This window comes from Hypanus sabinus, chromosome 6, assembly GCF_030144855.1.
Source record: "Hypanus sabinus isolate sHypSab1 chromosome 6, sHypSab1.hap1, whole genome shotgun sequence".
NCBI classification, from domain to species: domain Eukaryota; kingdom Metazoa; phylum Chordata; class Chondrichthyes; order Myliobatiformes; family Dasyatidae; genus Hypanus; species Hypanus sabinus.
In genome coordinates, this window is record NC_082711.1 from 136375975 (window position 1) to 136391099 (window position 15125).

Sequence of the window (15125 nt, forward strand, 5' to 3'; positions counted from 1 at the left end):
TTCTCTTCAATCTTTCAGTCCAAGTGCAGGGTCTCAATATCAACCCACACACGAGATATCCCTCTCCCAACATTGCTGTTGTTTCTGTCTGTCAATTGAAACTTCATTTTCTCCACATACTGGAGGTGTTGGAGCCTTATCTACTCTGACCTTCTCCCCGAGCTGGATTTGCTGATGGGACCCACCCACCCCGTCCCATTTCCGGATTTTTCTTTATGTTTATCCATTTTGGGCTCCAGTCACTTGGACAGGCAGTATGGCCTTTTCAATGTATACTGAATAACAGCCTTTTTTTTAGATGTGCCAACTGTCACTCAAAGCTGGATCCTCCCTCCAGGGGAAGCACCAGACTGTTGTAGTAAGATTGTAGTCAGCTGCCTCAATGAGCCGTCTTCCAAGCTGCCTGTATTCTGCCGATTGACACAAATATTGAAGGAGATTTCAGTTTAATGTCCACACTGTTGGTCACCACTTGCACTCACCCTTTGGACAGTTGGTCAAAGTTTGTACTGTCCTAAGCTAGATACAACAAATGTTGCCATGCAAGCACAGAGGTAAGATGCTGTACTTGCAGAAAGTTCCCTTCATCTCTCACACTGGGACTTTGGTGCCAGATTAATTGATTTTCCCAGTCTTCGGGTATTGCAAAAAATATATGTGGCACAATAACTTGTCCAGTGAAGATTAAAGGGAGAGGCACAGTTAGGCACAGGAGTACATTCAACCAGAGACTCATTCCACTGAGATGCAACACTGAGCGTCATAGGAAGTCATTCCTGCCCGTGGCCATCAAACTTTATAACTCCTCCCTCGGAGTGTCAGACACCCTGAGCCAATAGGCTGGTCCTGGACTTACTTCCACTTGGCATGATTATCTTATTATTATTTAATTATTTATGGTTTTATATTGCTATATTTCTACACTATTCTTGGTTGGCGCGGCTGTAACAAAACCCAATTTCCCTTGGGATCATTAAAGTATGTCTGTCTGTCTGTCTGTCTGTCTGTCTGAGAGCAGGAAGTGGATTCAGGAAAGCAATACACACATAAAGCTGGAGGGACTCAGCAGGTCAGGCAGCACGTATGAAAGTGAATAAACAGTCAAAGTTTTGGACCGAGACCCGGCTTCAGAACTGAGGAAGAGTTTCAATGGAACAAAAGGCTGATAAATGAACCCTGTGGGCCAGGCAGCATCTGTGGAGGGAATATGGTAACTGATATTTCAAGTCGAGACACTTCACAAAGCACCTCCACCCAACTCTTTCTCTGCTATGTTATCAACTGTATCGGTTTGTTTCCTGCACCTATGCAGAACTTGTTAACTTCAACTTTCCTACCAACTTCCAGCCTATCCTCAAATTAACTGGAATTATTTCCCACTCCTCTCTACCTTTTCTTTGCCCCTCCGTCTCCACTTCGGGAGGCAAACTATCCACTGACATTTGCTGAATTTAGCTGAAGGTCACGACCGGAAGCCTCAACTGTCCATTTGCCTCACGGATGCTGCACGACGTGTTGAGTTCCCGCAGCAGTTTGTTCTTCAGTCCGCACTCCAGCACCTGCAGTCTCTTGTGATTTGTGCTTTAAGGGAGAAAATGAATCTGGGCTCCAGAGAGTTTAACAGACAAGTGGGATTTTGGAGCTTCTGTGTGTGGAATGAAGTGTGAAACCAGGGTCCCAATGCATCTGGGGGCTGGGAGGGGGACAGTGAGACCTGGAGCCCCAAATATCAGGGGGTAGTAAAATCTGGGGCCACAACATATCAGAGGTGCAGTGTGAACCAGGACCTAAAGTATTAGAGGGACAGTTGGAACTGGGACACAATGTGTCAGAGGTGTGGTGGGAACTGGGGCCCAGTGAATGTAGAGGGGCTGTGAGAATCTGCTAGAGGCTAAGCTGTCAGTTTTTCAAATAGTCAGATAGATTATTGTATCTGGCTTCCCCAATCCAGCTCATCTTATCCTGCCTTGATTCTGTATTTCTGTCAAAATTGAAATTTCTGTTCATTATTTTAAGGAACGTCAGAGAGCTGAAGATGATGTATTTAATTTCTAACTCTGTCTCTGTTGCAGTTGGTGAATACGTTCCCCTTCCTGTATTACCTCCCAGGACCGCAAAATAAAATATTTCAAAATCAGGACAAAATGGCTCAATTTTTGCAAGAAATAATCACAAGTCACAAGGAATCATGGGATCCAAATTATACCAGGGACTTTATTGATGCTTTCTTAACACAACAGGAGAAGGTAGGTGGTAATTACTGAAGCATCCGAGAGGCAGTGTTTTGTGTCCTTGTATTTCCCACCTTTCTCCCATTGCTGGTCCTTAGCAGGAAACGTCACTGCAGCATCCCACACTCAGTACTTGTTTAGGTAGCAAGACCACATCAGCTTTCCTCAGGTTCTCACTTGTCTAAACTTTGTGGCTGAAAACCCACAAGAAATCATCCTTGTGAGCTCCCCAGGACATACTCACCTTTCAGAGTCCTACAGTACAGAGGCTGCCTCTCTGCTCAACTCACCCATTCTGATCGAGATGCCCAACTCTGCTAATCCCAATCCCTTATTCCTTTCCTTCCTTGTACTTCCAAATAATGCTGTAATTCCACCCACCTCTACCACTTCCTCTGGCAGATCGTTCTATATTCTCACTATCCTTTGTGTAGAAAATCTCTTGCAAATTTTCCCCTCTCATCTTAAACCAATGTCCCCTAGTTTTATGCTCCTAACTCTGGGGGGAGCATTGTGACTATCCGCCTTATCAATGCCCTGATAAAACTCTATAATATCACCCCTCAGCATCCTGTTATCTGGGAAGCCTATCCAATCTCTCCTTGCCTTCCTTTCCTAGAGATTCCTGACCAGAACTGCACGCTCATTGATATGTCACCACAATGTGAAACTCTTTAAAGCAGGTTGACTGACTTCAGCACTATTCCTGCAAAATAATCCTTCAGTTCTATCCATTAACACTACTTTCCCTAACTGCATCTTAGGTGAGGAACACACCGAACACAAGCTTCCTGGAGAACAAGATGATTGGGACATTACTAAGCCTCTTTGCTGCAGGTACAGAGACCACGTCCACCACCCTAAGCTGGGGCTTGCTCTTCATGGTGTTACATCCAGATGTGCAGTGTAAGTAGAACAACGTCTCTGCCAGGCCCATTACCAGCCATGCATTGGTGTGAATGGAAGGTGTGGAGAAAGGGTGCAACAGTACCAGAGAGGGTGAAGAATGTTATTAGTAAAACTATTAATTTTCAGGCTAAAGATCCAAATATTAACAACAGCATTTGAATCTCTAAGTTAATGAAAACCCATTGTTTAAGTGCTACTCACCTGGCATTTCTATGACTTTTCTACATATGGATTGGTTGCTGTACATCCTAACATACAACAGTGACGACATTGCCAAAGTTTCCCTCAGTAATAGGACACATTGGGACTTTTGAGTGGATGAAAGATATGAGTAAAACACGAGTTCCTCCTTTCAGTGAAAGCTTGAAAACTGTTCTTGTTTTGTTCCTGCAGCTCAGGTTCACGAGGAGATTGACAGAGTGATTGGGAAGGGTCGAAGGCCAAGGTTGGAAGACCGGGAGGAGATGCCATTCACTAACGCTGTTATCCATGAAACACTACGCTTAGGGAATATTGTTCCGATCTCAGTGGCACATGAAACGTACAGAGATACCACAGTCATGGGTTACACCATCCCAAAGGTACAATCTGGAGCTAATCTTAATCGTTCCCTTTCTGACCTTCAATTCTCTGAATGATCTGAAAGCAGTTACCTAAAAATTGGGCTTCAGATGTTGTTCATGTGCAAAGTGGGAAATAATACCCAAAGGAGTTTCTACAAACAATTGTGAGGTTATCGTGAAGTACCTGAAAAGTATCTGTGTGGTTCACAGAGAACTATGCAGTAAAATGTGAACTATTTCACAAGGCACACAACCCACTAAGAGGAATGATATCCACTCTGCTACACATCAAACCCACGAGAACATCAGCCCTCAAAGACACTTTCCCAGTAAGCAGAAACAGCGCCCGTACGTAGTGACAGGACGAGTCAGTGGTATGGGGGAGGTACTTCAGTTTAAGGTCTTTAATCACTGACATTTACTGTGAAGTTTGTCGTTCTGTGGCAGTGGAAGACAAAAACAATACTATAACTAACAAAATATATAAGTGCAAAAGTAAATAATGAGGCAATACAAATGGCTTACCCCTCTAATCCTATCCATTCAACTAACTGGCAAAAGGTCTCTCAAATGTAATTACAGTTCCTGTCTCTGGCAGCTTATTCCAGATACGGTGATAAATGTCCCCTGCAGATCCCGTTTAACCCTCCTTCCTCTCACCCTACAGCAGCGTCACAGGCCACAGTGTCAGGCTGATGAGTTGCTAAGGTGGGAAGAGAATGGAGGATGGAATTTAATCCCCATAAATGAGCTTCTGGAGGCTTATTGGACAGTGTTGGACAGTCTTCACTTTCAGTTGGGGATAGGTAAATATTGGAAATAATTGAGATAATCAAGGAATTTGTGCAGGAGGTGAGATAAGACCTGGGGTCGATCTGTCACAATCAAACTGAATGGCAGAGAAGGCTTGAGAGAGTGAGTAGCCTACTCCCACTCCTATTTTCCTGCATCCTTATGTTTGTCAGTAAACATTTTTATTCCATATTTCATTCTGGATCTCCCACTTGCTCACTGGAAATCCCATTTACTCCCTCTGGATCATGTACAACTTTCCCCTTCCCCAGCTGGTGTTCTGATCTCACTTCTCTTAGCCTGTCTAGTTAGGAATCCCACTACTCCTCCAGGCAGTGAGAACAGCGAGAAGAGTTTAAAAGGAGACAGCCTTATAGAGCGGGGTCAGAGGAGTGGGTGACAGAGTAGAGGGAGACAGAGTAGGAAGGCTTTGGCTCAACGGGGCTTAGGCGATAACGCTTTGAGGTGAGGTAGGTTGCCTGTGTAGAATACAGACAGGAAGTATGTGTGTGAGGCCTGTGTTTTGTGCTTAGTGTTAGATGTGGGAGGTCCGGGAGACTCCCAGCCTCCTTGACAGTCACATCTGCACCAGGTGCGTCGAGCTGCAGCTCCTTAGGGACGTGTTAGGGAACTGGAGATGCAGCCCGATGACCTTCGTCTGGTCAGGGAGAGTGAGGAGGTGATAGAGAGGAGCTATAGGCAGGTGGTCACACCGGGGCCTCAGGAGACAGATAAGTGGGTAACAGTCAGGAGAGGGAAGGGCAGGAGTCAGAGGCTAGAGAGCACCCACGTGGCTGTACCCCTTGATAATAAGTACTCCTGCTTGAGTACTGTTGGGGGAGACGGTCTACCTGGGGGAAGCAACAGTGGCTGTGCATCTGGTATGGAGTCTGGCCTGATGGCTCAGAAGGGTAGGGAAAGGAAGAGGATGGCAGCAGTGATAGGGGACTCTATAGTTAGGGGGTCAGACAGGCGATTCTGTGGACACAGGAAAGAAGCACGGATGGTAGTTTGCCTCCCAGGTGCCAGGGTCCAAGATATCCTGAAGTGGGAAGGAGAACAGCCAGAGGTCATGGTACATATTGGTACCCATGACATAAGCAGGAAAAGGGAGGAGGTCCTGAAAGCAGACTACAGGGAGTTAGGAAGGAAGTAGAGAAGCAGGACCACAAAGGTAGTAATCTCGGATTACTGCCTGTGCCTCGGACAGTGAGTGTAGGAATAGAGTGAGGTGGAAGATAAATGCGTGGCTGAGGGATTGGAGCAGGGGACAGGGATTCAGATTTCTGGATCATTGGGAGCTCTTTTGGGGCAGGAGTGACCTGTACAAAAAGGACGGGTTGCTCTTGGATCCCAGTGGGACCAATATACTGGCAGGGAGGTTTTCTAAGGCCATAGGATTAAACTAGGATTGCTGGGGGGTGTGAGCCTAACTGAAGAGAAGGAGGAAGAGGTTGTTGGCTCACAAATAGAGAAAGCTTGGAGACAGTGTATGAGGGAGGATAGGCAGGTGATAGAGAAGGGACGTGCTCAGACCGATGGATTGAGATGTGTCTATTTTAATGAAAGGAGTATGATGAATAAAGCGATGAGCTTAGAGCGTGGATCAGTACTTGGAGATATGATGTGGTGGCCATTACAGAGACTTGGATGGCTCAGGGGCAGGAATGGTTACTTCGAGTGCCAGGCTTCAGATGTTTCAGAATGGGACGCGAAAGAGGTGGGGGCGTGGCACTGCTGATCAGAGATAGTGTCACAGCTACAGAAAAGGAGAAAGCCATGGAAGGATTGTCTACGAATCTCTGTGGGTGAAAGGGATCAATAACTCTACTTGGTGTTTTTATAGACCATCCGATGTTAACAGGGACATCGAGGAGGAGATAGGGAGACAGAGATTCTGGAAAGGTGCAATCATAACAGGGTTGTCATGGTGGGGGATTTTAATTTCCAAAATATAGATTGGCATCTCCCTAGAGCGAGGGGTTTAGATGGGGTGGAGTTTAAGTGTGTTCAGGAATGTTTCTTGACGCAATATGTAGATAAGCCTACAAGAGGAGAGGCTCTACTTGATCTGGTATTGGGAAATGAACCTGGTCAGGTGTCAGATCTCTCAGTGGGAGAGCATTCTGGAGATAGTGATCACAACTCTATCTTCTTTATCATAGCATTGCAGAGGGATAGGAACAGACAAGTTAGGAAAGCTGATAGTAAGGGGACATATGAGGCTATCAGGAAGCATAAATTGGAAACAGTTGTTGTCAGGGAAAAGTATGGAAGGAATGTGGCAAATGTTCAGGGGATCTTTCTCTGGAGTTCTGCATAGGCATGTTCCAATGTGACAGGGAAAGGATGGTAGGGTACAGGAACCATGGTGTACAAAGGCTGTTGTAAATGTAGTCAAGAAGAAAAGAAGAGCTTACAAAAGGTTCAAAAATCTAGGTAATGATGGAGAGCTGGAAGATTATAAGGCTAGCAGGAAGAAGCTTAAGAATGAAGTTAGGAGAGCCAGAAGGGGCCATGAGAAGGTCTTGGCAGACAGGACTGAGGAAAACCCCAAGGCATTCTACAAGTATGTTAAGAGCATGAGGATAAGATGTGAGAGATCAGGACCAATCAAGTGTGACAATGGAAAAGTGTGTATGGAACTGGAGGAGAAAGAAGAGGTCCTTAATATGTACTTTGTTCCAGTATTCACTACGGAAAAGGATCTTGGTGATTGTATGGATGACTTACAGCGGACTGAAAAGCTTGTGCGTGTAGATATTAAGAAAGAAGATGTGCAGGAGCTATTACTTCAAAAGCTGGAGTTTTTGGAAAGCATCAAGTTGGATAAGTCACTGGGACCGGATGAGATGTATCCCAGGCTACTGTGGGAGGTGAGGGAGAAGATTGCTGAGCCTCTGGCAATGCTCCTTGCATTATTGATGGGGACGGAATACATTCCGGAGGATTGGAGGGTTGCGGATGTTGTTCCCTTATTTAAGAAAGAGAGTAGAGATAGCCCAGGAAATTATAGACCAGTGAGTCTTACTTCAGTGGTTGCTAAGTTAATGGAGAAGATCCTGAGAAGCAGAATTTATGAACATTTGGAGAGGCATAATATGATTAGGAATTGTCAGCATGGCTTTGTGAAGCAGGTCATGTCTGATGAACCTGACTGAATTTATCGAGGATGTGACTAAACGCATTGATGATGGTGGAGTAGTAGATGTAGTGTACAGTCAGTCCTCCTTATCCGTGGATTTCGTATGCGCAGATTCAACCAACTGTGGATTGGGAAAACTCGAAAGTTCTCTCTGCAGCACCGGTTGCTTGAGCACGTACAGGCTATTTTTTTCTTGTCATTATTCCCGAAACAATACAGTCTAATAACTATTTACATAGCATTTACATTGTATTAGGTATTATAAGTAACCTAGAAATGACTTAAAAGTACAGGCAGTCCCCAGGTTATGAATGAGTTCCATTCCTGAGTTTTTCTGTAAGTCGGATTTGAAGTCGGAACAGGTACATCCGGTATTAATTAGCGTCAGTCAGACGTTTTTCTTAGTATATAGTACATATTGTACCTTTCTATGCATATAAACCACTTAAGAAACATACATATTTCAATAATTTAACCACTGCGTTGCTTAGTATTAATTGTAACTTTCATCGGGGTAGAGCCTTTCACATGATCCATTAAAATTGTCCCTTTTGTTGACCGACTGAAGCCTAACGCTTTACCAATGACCGAAGGCATTTCACTTCTTTCTGATTGCTTAATTACTTCCACCTTATTTTCAATCGCGATTATAATTATTTTCATGAACAGAAACACTGCAGATTCAGAGCTGCGCCGCTAGGTCCAAATGTCCACTGCACGGAAACATGTTAAATAAAGTCCAGGGTTCCGCTGGGTCCTAAAGACCACAGAACTGATACATGTTAAATAAGGGAATTTAGCATCCGCGAATTTTGGTAACCACGGGGGGGGGGGGCCCGGAACCAATCCCCCGCGGATAAGGAGGGCCGACTGTAAATGGATTTCATCAAGGCTTTTGACAAGGTACCCTATGCAAGGCTTATTGAGAAAGTAAGGAGACATGGTATCCAAGGAGAAATTGTTTTGTGGATCCAGAACCTGTTTGCCCACAGAAGGCAAAGAGTGGTTGTAGACGGGTGATATTCTGCATGGAGGTCGGTCGCCAGTGGTGTGCCTCAGGGATCTGTTCTGGGACCCTTACTCTTGGTGATTTTTATAAATGACCTGGATGTAGAAGTGGAGGGATGGGTTAGTAAATGTGATGAGGCAAAGGCTGGAGGTGTTGTGGATAGTGTGGAGGGCTGTCAGAGATTACAGTGGAACATTGATAGGATGCAAAAATGGGCAGAGAAGTGGCAGATGGAGTTCAAACCGGATAAGTATGAGGTAGTTCATTTTGGCAGGTGAAATGTGATGACAGAATATAATGTAGCCCCTGGCTAGCCTCAAGCTCGCTCAACTCGCTTCCGTCTAGGGGGAGCAGCCTTCAGCCCCGCCAGACTGGATAATCAGCTTGTGTGGATGCTGTGTGATGTCCGAATCCCGCCAAGTAAAAGACAGTACAGCATATGCGATTAAATGATTACACTTTATAGAGATTACTAGAACTAAGTGATTAATAATGATACAGTACATATGAAGGAATATAAAGTATATATGAAAAGTATAAAAGTATATATGAAATAAAGAAAAGGCACCAAAACTTATCAAAGTCCAACCACTTCGTGCACAGCCGTTGGGAGCTCAAATATCGAATTCTTCTTGCCACCATTCGATCCCCTCAGACCTCCTCGACTCTCAGCTCAGGACCACCCAAAATGATCAACCGAACACGTCTGTCTTCATCTCCTCTCCTCGCCGAACCTCCTGGCCTCGGACCCCCGCTCGGGGTCCGTTCTGTCGCCCAGCTTACAGCATCGCGTCCTCTCTCTCTCAACCCCTTGCGCCGACTCCCCAAAAGCCCGCCAACAATAGCTTACAGAAGAGAGAGAATAACATTAATCCCAATTGGTTAACAAATGAATATAATTCTCGTTATCGGTAATTTTAACCCAAACAAAACTGCGAGAAAATCACTTATGACGAAGAAGCATTCCTACTTTTAACAAAACAAAGAAGCCATTTTGATTAACATACGCAGTAACAAAGGAAAAGAAGAAATCCCCTTACAATAGTATTAATGGTAGGACTCTTGGCAGCGTGGAGGATCAGCGGGATCTTGGGGTCCGAGTCCATAGGACATTCAAAGCTGCTGCTCAGGTTGACTTTGTGGTTAAGAAGGCACATGGTGCATTGACCTTCATCAATCATGGGACAGAGTTTAGAATGCCCAGAGGTAATGTTGCAACTATGTAGGACCCTGGTCAGACCCCACTTGGAGTACTGTGCTCAGTTCTGTTCACCTCACTACAGGAAGGATGTGGAAACCATAGAAAGGGGGTTTACATGGATGTTGCCTGGATTGGGGAGCATGCCTTATGGGAATAGGTTGAATAAACTCGACCTTTTTTCCTATGACCGATAGATGATGAGATGCAACCTGACAGAGGTGTATAAGATGATGAGAGGAATTGATCATGTGGATAGTCAGAAGCTTTTACCCAGGGCAGCGGTGGTGGAGGCTGAAACGATAGGGTCTTTTAAGAGACTCCTGGACAGATATATGGTGCTCAGAAAAATAGAGTGCTATGTGTAACCCTTGGTCATGTTTTCGGTAAGGACATGTTCGACACAGCTTTGTGGGCCGAAGGGCCTGTATTGTGCTGTAGGCTTTCTATGTTCTAAGTTCTATGTTTAATCATTCCTCTTTGGAGTCCATCCCAATTTCCTTCCTCTGCCACCCAGCATTGCAAATTACACCCTCCCCATCTCCTGTAAAGAGGTCTGCTCTGCCAGATGCCTACTTTGAACCCCCACCTGCTCACCTTCAATCTCCATTACACCCCAATCCAGAACAATCCCATTTCATCACCACATCCTCAGGCATGTCATCACTTATTTCCCTGCCTTGTTATTCCACATCAGATGTCCCCCTGGACATCAATTGGACCAGGTGAACCAGGAAATCCTCTTGGACCTTCATACCTCCTCTGTCCAAGTTGACCTTGCTGGCCTCTTGGTCCAGGCTCATTGTCTGCAACAGTGGGATCTGGCTCTAGACAGACTATTGTTCTCATAGGCATGGTCCTAAAGAAGTCACTGGGCAGGTGATGATGAAATCAGTGCATTTGCTTGGAAATTATCCTCATAACTGGAGAAATTAAGCTGTAATGCAGGTCACTGTGATGTATACTTGACCAGCACTTGGAGAGGTACATGGATAGGAAAAGGTTCAGAGGGATTTGGGCCAAATGTGGATGAATGGGACTAGTTCAGATGAGAACCTCGGTTAGTACAGGCCAGTTGGACCAAAGGGTCCTTTGCTGTGCTTTATGACATTCTGAGTGAAGACTGCTCTATTCACTTTGAGCCAACAAACCTCTCAAAACATTGCCAACATAGTAGTAGTGAAGGTGAAGCATATTGTGGAATTAGATTGAATATCTTCTGTCTGTGATGACTTACAATCACTGGGCTACAAGGCATAGATCTCAGTCCAAAGACCAGAAAATAATTCTCTTCATTGCTCTGTGGGTCTGTTACTAATGTTTCCCTAATGTATCTCTTCGATTAATATTTAGGGAACAATGATTATTCCAAACATTTCCTCTGCCTTGTTTGATGAAGATACTTGGTTGACTCCACATCAGTTTAATCCAGGACACTTCCTCGATTCCGATGGGAAGTTTGTGAGGCCAGAAGCTTTCATCCCATTCTCGGCAGGTAATGTAGGGTTTGTGGATCATCAAATGTAGCAACGTTTGCAGCTGTGATTGTGGATATCCAAGCTTCAATCTCCCGTGCTCTGGAGAGGGAGGCTGCTGGCTGATTCCTGCATTTGTAGCATTCTCTTCATTAACTTCTAAATTTAAGTTAACTCCCAAAAGTCTTTCCCGCCACCCCAGTGCTGAAAGAGAACTTCATGCATTAGCTAACTACAATGAATAGAATGAACACTTGTTTAACTATGATAAAGTCTGGAAGTGTACTACTTCTCTAAGAGATGAGATGGGTTTGGATAAGGCAGAATTATATTCGGACTTCAAGACTATAATAGGTAGTCGTTTCTGTTCAGCGTGACCCTGCGGTGATTCTCAGTCTTTTTCTGTGATACTAGCCTGTCCTATCCTTCACCCTACAGGTCATCGTGCGTGTTTGGGGGAGCAACTGGCAAAGACAGAGCTCTTCATCTTCTTCACGTCCATGCTCCAAAGATTCACGTTGTTTCTCCCGGAAAATGAGCCAAGACCAAGCTACAAGGAAGCTCGATTCGGAATTACCCTCTGCCCACTGCCATATCGACTCTGTGTTAAAACCAGATAGGGATGGATATTCACCATCTGGGGTCAGGAGGCTTTTTGCTAAACTCAGATTCAAAATGCTGATTTTTTTATTAAAGATCTTTATTGTTAATCATTAACTCGTACTAATTTACCAGTCCTCTTGAGAAACAATCCAGTCCAAGGTTAGGAAACCTATCATTGAATTAATTGGGACTATGACCTAATCAGAAGAAACAATACTTCTTTATTCATACAGCATGGAGTAGGCCTTTCCAGCTTTTCGATCCCCAGCAACCACTGACAAACCCAATTAGCCCTAACCTAATCACATTTACAATAACCCATTATCCTACCCAACAGGGTATGTCTTTGGATCCGGAGAAACCCACACTTTCCATAGGGGAGGCCATACAGCAATTCCTTACAGAAAGGGGCCGGAAATGAGGTCCAAACTCCAGAACATCCTGAGCTGTAATAACATCGTGCTAACCACTTCACTACCGTGGTTCCCTGTTATTGTCTGTGTTAAACTGAGGCTCCAACAGTCCATCCTGATGGATGTAGTTCTGAAATTAACAAATGTAGATGTGGGCATCACTAGATGATGGGCAAAAACCCCCAATAAAAACATTAGAAAGCAGTAAAGGAGTGAAGTTACAAACATGAAAGTGTAGTGACCATTCCTCATCCCCGATCTGAGAGGGATCTCTTCGCAGACCAGTCTTTCATTGACAGGCAACTTACTCATCTGCAACTCATCTCGTTTGTGAAGAATTATGCTTATGTTTGGAAATCCTTTATTGATCCATAATCTCTATTACAACTACTCCTCAAAATAAATGTGTTCTACTTGTTTAATCTTTTTTGGTAGCTGAAACCATGTTTTCATTAGTTGGGAGGGGGATCTCATCACTCAAAAGAGTAATTATTGGCAGCTACGATCCTTCAGAAAAGAGATAAAGTAGTTAATTATTCTTTGCATTATAGAATGATACAGTATAATCTCCCTGATGTCTGATTTCTATGTCTTTACTTCAGAATGGACACACTCATTATCATCACAAGATATAATTTATGCAGAAGAAACAGGGAGTGATACTCTTGAACTAGAAAGTGAACAAGGTAGTAATTATTTTTTAAGAGTGAAATCCTTACTGATGCACAGTCTTCCAAACGTACTTTCATGGTTATATTTTGGGTGATGCTCCAGAGCAAGACCCCACAGCTTCTGGCATCCAAACTCTGGTTCAGCAGGAACCATCTGCCAAGATTTGGGGAAAAATCACTGAAGATGGTTCTTCTTTTTGCTAATAGTGAAGCAGGATTTGTGTTGGTTGAGTGTTCTGAGCATCCATTGGGTAGGAATTCATTCTAGTTGCTGTGGATCAGGATTTCCAAAATGTTAGCTTGCAGGATGAGTTGGTAGTAAGGTAAGCTAATGCAATGTTAGCATTCACTTCAAGAGGACTTGAATATAAAAGCATTAGTGTACTGGTGTATCCACACTGGGAGTATTGTGAGCAGTTCTGGACCCCTTATTTAAGAAAGGATGTGTTGGCAATAGAAAGAGCCTAGAGAAGGTTCAGGAGAATGATGTCAGGGTTGAAAGGGTTAACATATGAGGAGCATTTCATGATTCTGGGCCTCTATGTACTGGAGTTTTTACAAGAATGAGAAGGGAATCTCATTTTAAACCTACCAGATATTGAAAGGAGCAGATAGGTTGGACATGCAGGAAATTCAACAGTGGAAAAACCTAGGACCAGAGGACAAGGCCTCAGAACAGAAGGACATTCCATTGCAACAGAGATGAGGAGAATTTTTTAGCCGGAGGGTGGTGAATCTGTGGAATTCAGTGTCACAGAAAAATGAGAGGATCCTATCGAATATTGAAAGGCCTACATAGAATGGATATTGAGAGGATCTTTCCAATGGTGATGGAGTCTAGAACCAGAGGGCACGGGCTCAGAATACAAGAACGTCGCCTTAGAAAAGACACGAGGAGAAATTTCTCAAGTCAGATTTCATTGCCACAGACAACTGTATACAACAAGTCATTGGATGTATTTAAAGCAAAGGTTGATAGGTTCTTGATTAGTTGGCAGGTTAATGGTTACAGGGGGAAAAAAGGGGAATGGGGTTGAGAGAGACAATAAATCAGCCATGTTCAAATGGTTCAGAAGACTTGATGACCTGAATGGCCTAATTCTGCTCCTATCCCTTAAAGTCATAGGTGGGATGAAGGTGGCTCCATTCCCAATGACTTGGCTTGTCCCATCACCAATTTCACCAGTGGGCACATTATTCAATCATGCTTTGGACCTACCAAACCATGAGATTTCCTCTCTAAGCAATGCCTTCAGAATTACCAAGTAGGTCCTAGACAATTATTCTGTCAGTGTATTCATTCACCAACTGATTTTTAACTTACAGCAATCAAGCAGAACAAACTTTTACTGAAAGCTAATCAATTTCTTTTAGCATATTGTTTAGTTTTGACCAATCGTTCTGAATATTGTGTTAATTTGCATATTCTGTTATATAGCTGAGTGATGGCTTAATTATACAATGGATTGTTGTCACCTTATATATTGGTTTCCAAACTTGTTTGAAGATATAAAATAAAGGACGTGTAAAGCAAATCCATCGGAGTCTGAATCTGAAGTGCAATTGCCGATGAGCTGAGATAGTAACTCTAATCAGAATAAATCTCATTTCATACAGTAAATTGGTTTATTGTTGTCCTTTGTACCGAGGAACCACAAAGAACTTGGCTTTCTGTTCCATTCCTACAGGTCACTTGATCAAAGCAGTACAAGAGAAAAGCAGTAAGAGATTGCAGAATGCAGTGTTACAGTGACAGAGGAAGTGCAGTGCAGGCAGACAACAAGGTGCAAGGGCCGTGACGATTGCAAAGTCAAAAGTCCACGTTATTATAAAATAGGACAATTGAGTAATGTTCTAGCAGCTGGACTGAAGCTGTCCTTGAGTCTGGTGGCAAGTGCTTTCAGGCTTTTGCATCTTTGGCCCGATGGGAAGTGGGAGAAGAGAGAATGACTGGAGTGTGAGGGTCTTTGATTATGTCCGCTGTCTCACTGAGGAGCAGGAATGGAAGAATGAGTTCCTGAGCTTGGCCAAACAGCCTGAAGAAAGAATAAAGTCTGAATTTGATTTGATTACACCCGTGTATGTTCTGCTGACTCCTGAGCAACCCTAATTTACA

The 15125-nt window shown here is 43.9% G+C and overlaps 1 protein-coding gene across 1 annotated transcript in view; it reads left to right on the top strand.

Annotated features, from left to right (window-relative positions):
• LOC132395869 (cytochrome P450 2J2-like) overlaps window positions 1-12904 on the top strand; it is a 50413-nt gene extending 37509 nt beyond the window's left edge. Inside the window, exons 5-9 of the mRNA XM_059972990.1 lie at window positions 2073-2246; window positions 2996-3137; window positions 3534-3721; window positions 11201-11342; window positions 11761-12904. Of these exons, the coding sequence (XP_059828973.1) occupies window positions 2073-2246; window positions 2996-3137; window positions 3534-3721; window positions 11201-11342; window positions 11761-11942 (828 nt within the window). The 3' untranslated portion in view covers window positions 11943-12904. The remainder of the gene's footprint in view (window positions 1-2072; window positions 2247-2995; window positions 3138-3533; window positions 3722-11200; window positions 11343-11760) is intronic.
• Window positions 12905-15125: the final 2221 nt, after the last annotated feature.